Source organism: Hylaeus anthracinus, unplaced genomic scaffold (assembly GCF_026225885.1).
Source record: "Hylaeus anthracinus isolate JK02 unplaced genomic scaffold, UHH_iyHylAnth1.0_haploid 11989, whole genome shotgun sequence".
NCBI classification, from domain to species: Eukaryota; Metazoa; Arthropoda; class Insecta; order Hymenoptera; family Colletidae; genus Hylaeus; species Hylaeus anthracinus.
This window is the reverse complement of record NW_026534337.1, coordinates 16324238-16338549: the sequence shown is the minus strand read 5'-3', so window position 1 is coordinate 16338549 and position 14312 is coordinate 16324238. Positions and strand designations below refer to the sequence as shown.

General features: G+C 34.3%; 2 protein-coding genes across 3 annotated transcripts in view; both read right to left on the bottom strand.

Annotated features, from left to right (window-relative positions):
• Positions 1 to 1435: 1435 nt before the first annotated feature.
• LOC128888259 (protein quick-to-court) lies at positions 1436 to 13455 on the bottom strand. Of its 2 annotated transcripts, XM_054144984.1 has the most exons (8): positions 12735 to 13455; positions 9259 to 9790; positions 5868 to 6146; positions 5216 to 5761; positions 4859 to 5095; positions 4602 to 4697; positions 3800 to 3901; positions 1436 to 2267 (listed from the first exon to the last, which is right to left on the bottom strand). In XM_054144984.1, exons 2-8 carry the CDS (start codon positions 9748 to 9750, stop codon positions 2058 to 2060), a joined length of 1962 nt encoding a protein of 653 aa, XP_054000959.1. In that variant the 5' UTR covers positions 9751 to 9790; positions 12735 to 13455; the 3' UTR covers positions 1436 to 2057. The 2 variants fall into 2 exon arrangements, with proteins under 2 accessions (XP_054000959.1, XP_054000960.1); XM_054144985.1 differs by lacking the exon at positions 3800 to 3901 and having other exon boundaries at positions 12735 to 13451.
• A 422-nt stretch (positions 13456 to 13877) lies between these two features.
• LOC128888260 (integumentary mucin C.1-like) overlaps positions 13878 to 14312 on the bottom strand; it is an 857-nt gene continuing 422 nt past the window's right edge. Inside the window, exon 1 of the mRNA XM_054144986.1 lies at positions 13878 to 14312. This exon is cut by the window's right edge and continues 422 nt beyond it. Within this exon, the coding sequence (XP_054000961.1) occupies positions 14007 to 14312 (306 nt within the window). The 3' untranslated portion in view covers positions 13878 to 14006.

Sequence of the window (14312 nt, the reverse complement as noted above, 5' to 3'; positions counted from 1 at the left end):
ACCGATGTTACTTTTTCTGTGTACAGTATTTTTCAAGATTTGTGCAACTATATAGCCAGAGAATACAACATGGTTTTTTACTTTGACTATATGTATAAGTACTTACATAGTCAAAAGTCTTTTATAATACTGTATTAGTATTACAAATAAATTTAATAACTTCACATTGATCAACAATGGTACGTACAACGTTTAGTTGTACTTACTATAAGTCATATACACAAATATCAAAATTATCCAGTAATTAAATGCTATTTATATATCATGTTGAAAGTTATAAAAATGTAGTACATCATTGAATAAATTGTTCATCCACGAAGACTATCGAGGAAAAAGGGATATCCAAAAATATTTATTTTCAATGAGTGTAACACTGAAGTTTGAGAAAATGAAAAAAACCGGAAATAACGAGAGTAATCATTATTATTAAAATGGTGCGAAGAAGCATTCAATATGGAAGCGTGTCTAAAGACGTTACTCGCAATAAAACTTTATTGAGGTTGCTGTAAATGAAATTGAAGAGGATATTCTTTATTTCCAGTTGCTAGTATGTGAGTAATTCTTGATTTCAAAGATTTGTTTCCTCTATTTTGTGATAGATAACTATCACAATTGATTCTGATAATATGAACATTTCCCCTTCTTCCTTAATAGTTTTTATATACATATACATATGTATGCAATTTTTTGTTAGGTAGGGCAATGAAATTATTTTCCGATACCCCCGATATTATTTGAAAGTATAGCTCTAATGAAATTTAAAATACATATGAGATTAACTCTTATATACTAGAACTTTAATTTAGTCCCTAGTGTTTGGGATAGTTCTTATTAGCGACTGGACGAAGCAAAGCAGAAATGTTTTTTCTTTGCAGTTTGTAGTTTACGTTTCATAATTTTTGACTATTTAAGTGTATCTTTGGTTTTAACCTAATGATAAATATAGTGAATAACTTTAAGACACATGAAACAGATTCGTAACAGGTATATAAGAAATGTGCTCTTAAACTTTTCCTTTTGACGTCCGCAAATAGTTTCTTTATAATACTCTCTCATAACGTTTATCTAACTTGATATAACAAGTGGATAAAAAGGCAAGATATTTCCGTCAGTCTCCAAATTGTTTCCTTATCTGGACGCCATATTACCAGACTGATATAATTTAATATTTATATATTTCACAATAGATAGACATATGTATATTGAAATTAATTAATGTATATTCATGGTATTTAAAGATAAGTTAAACAAATAATTCATGCGACAGTGAATCACATGTATGACATTTTAATTTTCTTATAACATGCAAATATATTTAGTCTTCTGCATTGAAATACTACAAATTATATTTATTTTATACAATTACGTATTTCCTTTCCAATGTTTAATATATTAAACATTTATAACATTCTGTACTTGTGTATCAGTACAATGTTTATCATACCATGTTATATAATTTACACGTTATAATTAATAAATTTAATATTAGATATAAGTATTCATGTACATGTATGTGTATATACATTTTCTTTAATAAAAGATTTTTGAATACTGTTTCATATAATCTCTGTTTACCTGTACAATGCCCTAACTATGCTGTATATTCTCTGTACTCATAACATGATTATTTTATAGAATAAAAATTATCACTATACATATATTTTGCATATATCAATTAATAATCTGAAAATTTCAATGCAAAGGATTAAATTACATTCAGCATTATATTTTCATATTTATATTACTTTTTTTAGTTTAGGAATTATAAGAGAGATTATGAAATTATGAAAAGAAAAATTTTTGAAAAAAATATATTAACTGAAAGTTAAATTATCAAAACATATAAATACAATATACAAGCTCATTAAAAGCATTCTACATTAAGACTTTAAAATTTCAATTATAAAAGTGAATATGTAGCAATATTATACACTGTTATGTTTGTTAATAGAAACAAATAATTTACAGTTCGTACCTGATCAGATATTTTTGCACTGACTTTCAACCCATATGTCTACCTGCAATGAAATTTATTATTTAAAAGGCTGTACAATGTATTACTTTCTTGCTGATCGATGTATTTTATCGATATTGTGCTTTTCAGCCTCTGTGAACCCCAGAATGCTTTCGATAGCGTTTAGATGACCATGATGATTTTCTTTGTCAGTTAGGAAATAGTAGATTGCCGATTTTAGGAACTGCAAAGTGATCTCTGGATCAAGGGCACCCTGATTACTTCTTGCTTCTATAATACGGCGATACATTGCCTATTGAACAAATTACATTTGTTAATAATTTATAAATAACAAGTCCTTTTCCTTTGTACCTTGTGTGTTGCATTTTCAATTATTTACATTCCTTAGTAGTGATTTCTTGAACATTAGATCCAGATATGATATAATTATAAAACGAAATTAAAAAAAAAATGTGAATCATTTATTACTTTTTTTAATCACACCAATAAATATGAGAAAAATAAATTTTATAAGAATTTATTTAGAAAAAGTGTTTGTACCAATGTAAGAGTAATTCATAGTTCTCTAGATCTAATACTATCGCTAATGTTTTCTTTGTATGCAATGGTGTAAGCATGTAATGCTTAAGCACATGCAAACTTACATCAACCAAAGGATAATAAGAGGCTGTTTCTTCCAAGTGTACAGGATGATTTCCCCAAATTTAATAATAATGCGTAATCATAAGAATCACAACTACGTTTGTGCTTGATAATCGGCATGCGATCGCTGTGGCGAAGCATTTTAAAATAAATTAATTCTTTTGTGATAACGTTTTCAGAATATAATTAATAAATGGTAACACGTAGATCCAATTCCTGCCTCTATTGTTATTAGTTTTAATAAATATTAAAATTGTCTAGTTTATTATATGATGTTGATAAAACATTTTTATTATTCAAAAATGTATAACTTTATTATTTGCTTAACTAAATTATAATCAGTATGAAAACTACTTTATGACGGTATAAATCTACACATTTCATGATGGATAGGAGTATTGTTACAGTATATGTTAGATATAAATGTTTTTAATTATAAAAAAAATCGAATCAATGTAGATGAATTCAGAACAGTATGTTTGTTAATAATACAAATATATAAGTAATTAAAATAGTAAGAAGAAAAATTAACTTTAGAAAGATTAAGGTGCTATAAAGAGTTTTTAATGTATAACGTTATGTATAAAAATGAAATAATTGACCTACTAACTAACAGCTGTATTTACACATTTATTTGATATTTATATTCATGCTTGCAAAACAGAATACATATACTATACAATATAGTGAAAAATCTCTCTAATATTTAACTTATAAGAGAATAGTTTTTATAGAAACAAATTGAAGCAATATTATATATAAATACATAAAAAAAACTTGTTGTTTAAAAATATCAATAGAATTACAAAAACGTAAGAATGATAATACTGGGAACAATATCAACATTAACTATATAATAAACATGTAAATAAAAGCAGAAGGCTTACGTAAAGAATAAAATTTGCAAAACCCACAACTATATAAAATATCTCTGTTCTTTAATTGGGCATACAGAAATATAGACATTCTGCACAACAAACAGTACTCCTGAGAGACAATAAAAATACGTACAGTGTCTTGCAAATCTTGCGAATCTGTAAAAGGCGGAAAGAGAAAAGAAAGAAGAAAGGAGAAGGAGTTTAAAGATGTTTGTGCATTCTCTATGTGAACAAATATAACGCAGATGCTTAAGAAACAGTGGGTAAGAATTGCATCGCTTGGCAGTCCAGCAGAAATACAGACCTTACGTGTGCCAAGGACCCAGAGAGAAACAGCCTCTTGAGCACTTAATAAACTTTGGCTACGATCGGCTGAAATGTGAGGTTCAGGCGAGTAGCTTGTGTCCTGGAGTGTGAGCGGCGACCAAAAAAAGTGGCACATTATTAGTACAAGAGAATCTTGAACTACAGAAACGCACAGAAAGTGATGCGCGACAGTGAATATCAAATATTTTATGTAATTTGACATTTTTCAACATTTCTCTTCGTAAAATTCCAAAAACGTAGAAAAATTGTACAAACTTCAATCAAAAGAAAATTTGAAGTGGAATTAAAAAAAAATACTATGCCACATAGGAGGAAAGGAAAGTTAATGTGTATGGTAATACTGATGGAATGAAGGAAAAAGGAATGTTTAAAAAAAAAAGCAACATCAAACAACATGTAGATGAACAACATCTACAGATAACATATAAAATGTCTTTGTGTTAAAACAGATTTCTCGAAACCACGAAACAAATTACCGTCTGCAATATAAACAGTAATTTTTTATGTCCCGTTGCTGTAAATTTAAGTCGATTTTTTTCTTTTAAATTAATGATGCATTTTGATATCATTCTGATTATTGTAATGCACTTTAGTATATCGTGTTAAATAAGTATTTCATGCTATTTTATATAGTCATAAAAGTCAAGCTTCAACCATAAATGATGTCAAGCACAAAGAATTATATAATTTCCTTTTTAATGTGCAATGTGTATAATGTCGCTATTGTGGTATTGGCGATGTAAAAATGTAAATGGACAGATAGAAATGGAAACATTTACCTTGATATTTTCTAATTCTGCTTGTGTAACTGTTAGTTGTTGAAGTAGCTCTGCAATAGTAACCTTCGGCGGCGTTTGATGCGCTTGTTCAAGTATCTGAAATTACGTACAAGAAATTTATATATTGATTTCCGTTAGAATTATAAATTTAAGAAACGCAGTGGTTGAAATTTGCATTTTTATATTTGAAATTCTTTTATCCTTTAAAGGTTAAATTATCACGCTTTCAAAATTTTAGAAAAATGTATGTTAATTACTTTATCAGCTTGTTCTATGCGTGCAGCTTCTTGGCCTTTGGCATACATTTTCAGGTATATTTGTTTATTTCTCTCCTCTTGCTCATTCAACAAAGTCTTTTGCTCAGCGAGTTCAGCTTTAACAGCTTCTAATTCCGCTTCTAATTCATGAGCTCGAGTTTCCGCGGCATCAACGCTTGGTCTCACTTCACAATAACGTGTATTTACTTCAGCCAACTGATTGAGTAAGCTCTCCACCTGAAATTCAAAACCAAAGTCGTGGATCGATTTACAACAATATTTCAGTCATGGTATTTAGATCCGTCCAGTATCCGTCAAGATGTTAAATAAAATGTTCATTTCATTAAATATGGATACCTTGTCATTGTGTTTTTGCTTGAGTTCCTGAAGTTCGTCGACGTGTCTGCGGTGCATTTCCTCAATCCTGCTTTCATAATGATTCACTAATTTGCGTCTCTCTTCATCTTTCTCCAGGGTTTCTTCAGTGGACGTGGCGTACGCTTCGGAAGTACTGTCTTCGGTAACCTTATTAGACGTTGTGGCAACATTAATGGTCTCTGGCTGTATCTCTGGTAGGTACACGGAGTCTTTCGAGTGAATGGATCCGTCTTCAAAATGACCAGAGTCCGCCAAAGAGGAAGGAAGATCGGAGGGAACGCGTTTCTCTGGAGTACCTGGACTCGCGACTTTCTGAATCGTGCCTTCGTCTGGTAGATCCTTCGTCGGGGATTCAGGTGAGAAAGGATTATTTTCTCGTACGGTGAGAGCATCGCTGCTATCTGTCCTCTCATCTGGACTATTCAGAGATGCTTTGTATAATCTTAATTCCACCACCTCCTTCGTTAACCGACAAATCTCCTGATCCTTCTCCTCGATCTCCTTACGCGCTTCCTTCAGTAGAGCCTAGAAAAAAAAAAAAAAAAAAAAAAACGATTTTGTTGAGAATGTTAATTTTCTGTTTTATATGGTTTTACACTATATAGAAATTGGAAAGAGACCAAAGTCTTACCTGGAACTTTCTAACTTGTCTGGCTGCTCTTTGGGTAGGCGTAAGGTACTGATCATTGTCACCGTTATGATTGGAACAGTGAACAACGTATTTCCTTGATCTACCGGACCATGTGGTACCGTTGAAGGCGAAGGTAGCATGCTCGCAGGCGCTTGCGGTACTGCAGGCACTTCCGTAACTTTTTACGCTTTCCGCATCGCTGTCATCGGCAATTCCAAAACATGATCCTGCGGAGGCCGCGTGTACAGATCGCGGCCTCACCGGGGTCAATGAAAGGCTCTGGAAAGTAACAAGTAATATTATTAACATTATAGTAATATTGCAGCTGATAACAAGACAAGTTCAAACATGTATGATATGTTGACCTTCAGATGACCTTGTGAGGAGTTATTCTTGTATAATCATAATTTTATGTACAGTCATCTGATGGTCAATATATTATATGTTTAGATTCATCTTTTTATCAGTTACAATACTAAAATAACGACGATATCCTATTCGATTTAAAAAACACATTGATGGCCTTGAATGGCCTTCTGGATACACAAGAAACCTTTAAATTGTTGCTAGTATATATAAAAATACACAGATATAATATTACGTACATAGACACAATATTTTCGTGGGAAAACTTAATTACACAAATTATTTAATTTAGTATAGGATTTAATTTTTTCTTTAAATTAATGACGGCAGACACAATAGTGGAATAATATGAGTAATACAGGGGAAAACAAAGAATCGAAGAAATAAAAGAAAAGATTACCCAGTAATGTCATGTTTGGATCTATGTACTAGCAGCTTAGTACATCAGTATGAATGAAATTGCATCGATAACACCGTACGATAACCGTAAATACGGTTGGATAGGCAGTGACGGGTACAATAACTTGTCCCACAAAATCATCGGACCTTAACCGTCATCGTTTTTATTTGTGGAATCATGTTAAGGATACTAGCTATTACATACAATACTGCAAACGTTCTAACGGAGTATTTCTTCGCTTGAGATATGAGAAACAAAAAATTCGAGTTACGTTTATGGTACCTCGGTCTTTAATGAAATTAATGGATGCTGATTAAAATTAAACATAAGTAAAAAACGAAGACTATTGTTAAACAGTTACAGATAAAGTATTATTAACTTCATACTTTCATTTAAAACACTGTGTAAAAAATAGTGGCAGGTATCAAGATTGGCTTTCAAAGGCTTAAACAGAAACAAATTGTACGTCGTCTTTATACCTGACTGACCTAAGGGTGAGTTACCCCAAGCTTAAGCAGTAGCTTCCTTGCAGGTATAGTAGGAGGTCTGGGTTGAAAGAAAGCCAAAATTAAAGGCCCCATTGAATAGAAAGATACGAGACCGACTCTTCTTTAAAGTCGAGGAAGCCTGCAGAATCTATACGAGAAAAGTTTTCAAGCAGAACTGCGATAAAGATTTTGTACGCTTTATGTGAGTCTTGTATTAGAGTAATCTTACGAAATAGACGGATAAATATTTACTTTATATTTTATTATGTAGTATAATTTTATATTTTATTGTATATAATAATACGAAGTATTCATTTGTCTTCTTTATTTAATTGTATAATTATTTTCCATTGCCTCCAACTTCGCAACAAAGTAATTTAAAGCAATATTGCGTTTGTCGGGATTTGTAGTAGGTCTATTTCCACTATCTGTCCGTCTGTTGAAATATTCTTCAACGTGTTTTGATTAGGTTAAGGGTCGAGGTTATACTAACAAGAGCATATAGCTGTACCGCACCTTAATACCATAAATGTACATATGTGTATATGCTCCTGTTTACTTCTGTATAATCATTTTGTATTTAACAACTCTTTAGGTTGTTTATAGTAACTAACGATTCTAATTATCCCTGTTTTTTTACTAAATTAAAGAAATGTAGATTGTAAAAGCTACACTCCAAAGAGTTACATTTTTAGATTCATACAATTGAAATAAATATTTTTTGAATCATTTCATACAGACTACAATCACACTTCTCGTAGTACTAGGACCTGGAAGTAGCGAAGGTGTGGTTTTTAATTTGTAGTGTTGCACAAAATTGCATAAAGGTTAGAGGGTCTCTTGTTTCCTTGCCCATCTCGATTACACGAACTTAAGTACGTGTAATAATTAATTTAAAATTTGCTGCGCTAAGCGAAACGCCTCTTTCCCTTGTAAAGGCACACATATCCACTGATGCAATCTTTTATAGTCACGCATAGCTTATTAGAACAAGAGAAAATGGAAAGTTGCTTAATTAACGATTCAACCTTTCAATCCCAACCAGTTCTTTAAATTTAATTCTGAAGATACCATTTATCGAAAAAAGTAAACACCGTCGGGGCGGTTATAATGTCACCTTCAAGATAAGAAAAAATATTATTTCGAACTGCCATACTTTTGTTTAAGTTGAAAGTGTAAAAGTAACGAATACATTTTGAATCAAAATAATAACTTCCATGCGCTTATTGGTAGGAGCAACAAAATAATATTTTGCTCTTATCTCGGTAGTTACACCCCTCCACCTGTACGCACGAAAGATAACGTGGCAAACAATAACATCGATGAGAAAAATTTACTCGTTTTTTACAACGAATATATCTTTTACGAATACTGACACTTATGTTTCTACGCAGTTGTCACTGGATTCTTCGATAACAGTTACCAAGAACGTACAAGAAACACAAAGTCGATAAAACACAAATTCTTAGCACGCATCCGCGATCTACACGAAATCAATGATACATCCAGATGGGGAAAATTCTATCCCCAAAAAGATTAATAATGAAAGAGACTTCTACGTAAATGTTTCATTGTAATTATAGGCACACATGTGTAAAGTTTATTCAAGTGCATATGTATGACGAAACATTCATTTGGTAACATCAAACCCATCATTTAATTTAAAAATTCTGCAAATTTCTTCAGTACACATAGAGGATACAAGTAGTTATAAGATCGACTATATATTGAAAAACATGTTTTCATTTTGTACATTGAAAAGGTTGTTCCTATCATGTACCTTAAAAAGCTTGTTCCTCCTAAGTACATCAAAAAGCTTGTTTCTATCTTGTATATTAAAGAGCATATTCCTTACATTGTACATCAAAAAGTTTATTCCTATACCTTGTATATTAAAAAGCTCGTTTTACATTGTTCATCAAAAAGCTAGTTCCTACCTTACATATCAAAAAGCCTATTCCTATTGTATATATATATTAAATAGCTAATTCCCACCTTGTACATCAAAAAGCTTGCTCCTAATGGAACATAGTATCTATTGCGTATGGGGTGGACCTACTACTCCACTTTCAGTGGAATGTAAACAATAGTGTTGATGTCATGTATTGTCAATGGTTGCAGGTGTAATGATACTCACGAGGGATCGTTGTCGCGGTGATTCAGTTCCATTCTCCGTGATGACGGGGAATATGCGACGGTCCAGGTGATGGTGTTGCTGGTGTTGCAGAAAGTTGAAGCGACGATGCTGTTGATGCTGTCTCGCCGGAGCCGCGGTGACCGCGGTACTAACTGCTGGTGGTGGTTGATGTGGGGAAGCCCGTTCACCGCGCACGCGTACGCTAGCCGAGCGACGCAGACCTGTAGGCGAGGGCCGTGGTATACGGGAATCCCATGGAGAGGATATCGAAGGGACCGTGGGTGATGGAACGGTAACCGTTGCAGATCTGTCCGTGCTATCCACGCTGCTGTCGGCATTGACCTTGATCGTACTGTCGTCGGTACATGTTGCTGACGGCGACGGTGCCAACTTCGTCGGGGAAGCCTCGTTTCCGTTGTTTACACGAGGCGAGGAGCCTGGATGCATCGATTGCAGGGAATGCAAGGACCTCTCGCTTTCGTGGCGGGCCATCCTGTCGGTCCAGGGCTTATCTCATCGCTTCGAGGAATTCCTGCAAAGGAATTGCGGTCTTGTCAGTTGCGAGGCAAGGCAATTATTTACATTCGAGGGTACCTGGCCTATTTCAATGACCTTAGCACTTGGACGTCCCTTTTGATTATGAGAGGATGTTAGGTCCCAAGAGTTTCTTTCTCGAGTTACACTCGGTTATTTTGTCTGGCAGTGTTTATATAAGTTAGAGGTTGATGTTATCCTTTTCAGTCTATCAGTCTATCAGTCGTCTATCTACGTCAGACGACCTTGCGATGGCTTACAGCCAAGAATTTAAAGAAACTATGAAACTATCGAATGAATCTATTTTTTAGTATTTTTTTTTTTTGCGTAATGATGTATAAAAAGTTGCCTAATCTTTACAAATTCGTATTCGAACGAACGTTACAAATAAATTTATATACTTTGCTTTTACATTACTTAGTACTTTAAGTTAAAACCAACCTGTCGATAATAAAGTGATAACGAGTATTTTATCACTGATAACTACAGAATGTTATCGATAGCAATTCTAGTTCAGATATTGTATTATTGATATATATATACAGGGTGTCCCAAAACTCGGGGAGAAGCCGGAAATGGGGGGTAGCTGAGACGATTCTGAACAACAATTTCCTTTGCAAAAATGTCGGATGGGGCTTCGTTAAGGAGATATTAAGCAAAAACCCCGACCAATCAGAGCGCGCGTAGACCGTTGGAGCGGCCGCGGTAGCGAAGGCTACGCGCTGGCGGCCGCGCTTGTACGCGAACAAGTGACTCGACGTGCATCAAAGCATCGACCTAGCGCGTAGCCTTCGCTACCGCGGCCGCTCCAACGTTCTACGCGCGCTCTGATTGGTCTGGTTTTTCTTTTAATATCTCCTTAACGAAGCCCCATCCGACATTTTTGCAAAGGAAATTGTTGTTCAGAATCGTCTCAGCTACCCCCCATTTCCGGCTCCTCCCCGACTTTTGGGACACCCTGTATAATGATTATATATCATCTAATAGTAGAAATGTTATTTCATTGCGTATTTCTAACATTCTGTATTTATTATTTGGCATAAGACTGCTTAACAGGACAAGTTTGTTGCATGTAATAATCGCACTTACATAGTAGAAATTACTGGAAATTACTGACAAGGACTCGGAAAGGCGTTTAATAAACGTTGTGCCCTTGAGATTTAACGTGGTGATAAATTACCTACCACTGATATTGTGTGTGCACGGAATTTAAATTACGAGGTTTTAACATCTTTTAATTGTAATTGTAAATATAGTCAGCCACATTTACGTTTTATGTCTATAATTGTGATTTGGTCATTGAAAGTCACATTTTATACCTATGATTGTAATTTTTTAATTATAATTTACATTTTATATTTATAATTGTACTCGCACAATTGACGATAAGACACTGCAATCTGTAATAGTAATTCCAGTAACGATCGATTACGTAATCGATTACAATTATGACTGATTAAGGCCAACCGTGAACGAGACTATACCAGCTTGTTAGAGGCTGACACATCGTCAGTTATGATTTTGATCCGCATACTGGAAGTGTTCGCAAAAACAACCTTCACTCGTTATTTCTTAAAGTCTACTACTTTCCTCAATAATGAACGTTAAGTAAACAATTTTTTGCTGAGTTCACGAATAGTTTATCACCGTCCCTGAAATAAAACTTCCTTTTTCTCGCCGTATCGCTTTAGAAATACATAATCCTGAAATACGTTTGCCAAAGTTGCCGCATATAAAACTGTTACTTCAACAAACATGAATCCAAATTCTTACTTTGAATAAAACGAAATTTCAAATTTGATATCGTATTGGAGAAATTACTTATAACCAAAAATGGTCCGAAGTTAATTAACGTAGACTCACTTAACGTCTACTCACTCAGACATTTCATTGTTATAAACAAAAATAAACATCGAGTTATCAAAATGGTCTGTAAACATTTTCGACCGTTTTGAACTTTGTTATGGCGCTTAAACGTTTTGCCTTATCTTTCCTTTACAATGCACGCCTGATACGCGCCGAATGTTTGATCAAGTATCAGTAAGATTAACATAACCCTAGTGAAAGGCAAAGTAAGTGAGTTTTACAAGTGCTTTTACACGGTACCAGCTGTTACGAAAGAGTGAAGAATGCGGAATTCCGAAAGCTATAACGCGATCGTTTTCAGAATTATACTGTATTTCCAGCAGGAACTAGTTTCGGATATAGCGTGTCTAGAAATTGACTTTTCAAGAATATTCGCCATCCTTACCCTGTATAAATTATGAATAACAAAATATGGGAGAAATGCTATCAGCCATCTTGCAATGTCGACATAAATATCTTAGTAAAATGAATGATCAAAATCAAAATAAAATTCTCTCAAGCAATTCAAAATAATTTCTTGTCCAATGGCTCGAAAAATCCAGCTGCGACACTGACTGATATTCCGTTTGCGCACATTATGATTTTCTATGAATCGTGTTATTGCACCCCGCTGCCGAATTAGAACAGTGAAAGGTCTATTTGAATGAAGTAATCGATCATTTGGTGTCCTATTTCACGAACATGCTGCAGTATTATGCAGCGTCCACATCATCCTGACGACGGTAGAAGAAAATATTGTTTTCATATTTTCATTATATCGCGTATCGATTGACCATTTAACGTGCATGCATTGACAATACCTGCCGCGACTATAGTTATCCCGTAAAATCTAAATTTCTGAAATAAATTTTACGAATAAAGAATACTCCATACACAAAATCATCGCAAACTTTTTATTGGGTTTTTGAAGAAAATACAGCTTTACGCAAGCATCATTGATTAGAATTAAATAATTTACATAAATGAAATCCACGGACAATAGAGACCGGGCCAGCTCCTTATTATGAGCCGTGTGAACGGGAAATAATTAGCAATTAGAAAGTAGTAATTAACGTAATCACGGAACCGTGTCTTACCTTTGAAACGTGAATTTGGAATAGTAACAGCGTTTCCCCCTCGTGCGAGTCTTCAAAGGGTTTTTAATGTTTATCATGCACGCTTGTCTCGTAATTATAGCACTCATGGGCTTCTAAATGAAAACGAATCACGTACAAATCGAAGACAGAGAAGACTCGATTTCACTGTTAATTCATGTCACGCGGGCTTATCGCATGTAAAGGTTGAACATAGCTGCGAATACTAATTCAGCGGTCAAAGTACTCTTACACAAGGTAAATTTCAAGTATGCACTCATAGTTAGGGAACAGTTGTTCACGATTTGTTACAACTAGGATCTGAAGGAACACGACATTACACACCGATCACACCGTAAAACTTTGAACTGTTTCCGTACAGCTACGAGAAACGTGGCCACGAAGCGAACGTCAATCATCAACGAGCCTACGCGACTCGTGGAAACAAACACTGTTACGTTATAGCGGCAGAAAATCGCGAGATGTCGTATCGCTAGCCTCGATCATTGACAGCGTTCTTATTTCTGCTTGCTAGCGCCATCTAAAGGCATTTTCTTGAAACAGAACATGATTGATGGTCGATAAGAAATTTCGTTCTCAAACGGTAATCGTATCACAATTGAATATGCACGTTTACAGATTTCGAAGGGTAATTTACCGTAGTCTTGCGAAGTAACATTGTTATCAGATGAAAGTTTACCGAATAATTGACTATTTACTCACTTATTTCATTAGCCTAGGCGCTGCAGTTTTTAACTACGGCAAAAATTTGAATCGTAGCATTACTAGAAGCAATATTTTGTTGTAAGTTTCTTCTAAAATACTGATCATTTCTAAACAATAACCAAAATAGATAGGACAATAATTACATTGTATGAAGTTAAATTAAATTTGAAGAGAAAAGCTTTTGTGCAAACAATGGTTGCAAAAGTCGAAGTATAAACTTCGAGTCATAAAGCAAACTTTAATGTTGACTTTAATTATAACTGCTTTTTATAAAGTGGTAGCTAAAATTCTTCTGTATGTGTTGACTAAACCATACTACAATTTATTGATACGTATAAAAATATGTTAATGCTATCGATGGCAGCTCCTCATTACGTTGTAATAGATGCTACATCACCTGCGCTAATAATTCACAACTGATAAGTGTCTTACAATCGATCCTATATTGAAACACATTCGAGCATCACGATTTCTAATTTAAAACATCTTGGTTATAACGACGTACATTTGTACCCAGATAATAATACGCTTTTCTAATATTGATGATCACTATCCACCTGCAGCGGTGCAATTAAAAGTGTTAGGCAGGACACATTTTTGCGTTTGTGGATTGAATTGCAGACTGTTCGGACATGTGAGATTGTAATACTGGACGATGGTTGCACCGTCCACGTAACAAAAATAGTAAAGTTTACAATTGGGATCAGGAATTCTGAATCTGCCACTTGCGGTGCACGGGGCTATCGTTGTTGTTGGTGTTGTTGGCGTTGTTGCACTTGTTGTTGGCGTTGTTGGCGTTGTTGCATTTGTTGTTGGCGTTGTTGCATTTGTTGTTGGCGTTGTTGCAATTGTTGT

Excerpts from the sequence above, each read along its gene's own strand:
- LOC128888259 (XM_054144984.1), bottom strand. The coding sequence starts at position 9,750 with ATGGCCCGCCACGAAAGCGAGAGGTCCTTGCATTCCCTGCAATCGATG. Across the intron at positions 5,096-5,215 it reads AGCAAAAACACAATGACAAG|GTGGAGAGCTTACTCAATCA; the intron begins GTATCCATATTT and ends TTTGAATTTCAG. Across the intron at positions 2,268-3,799 it reads GGGTCCTTGGCACACGTAAG|GCAATGTATCGCCGTATTAT; the intron begins GTCTGTATTTCT and ends TTTGTTCAATAG.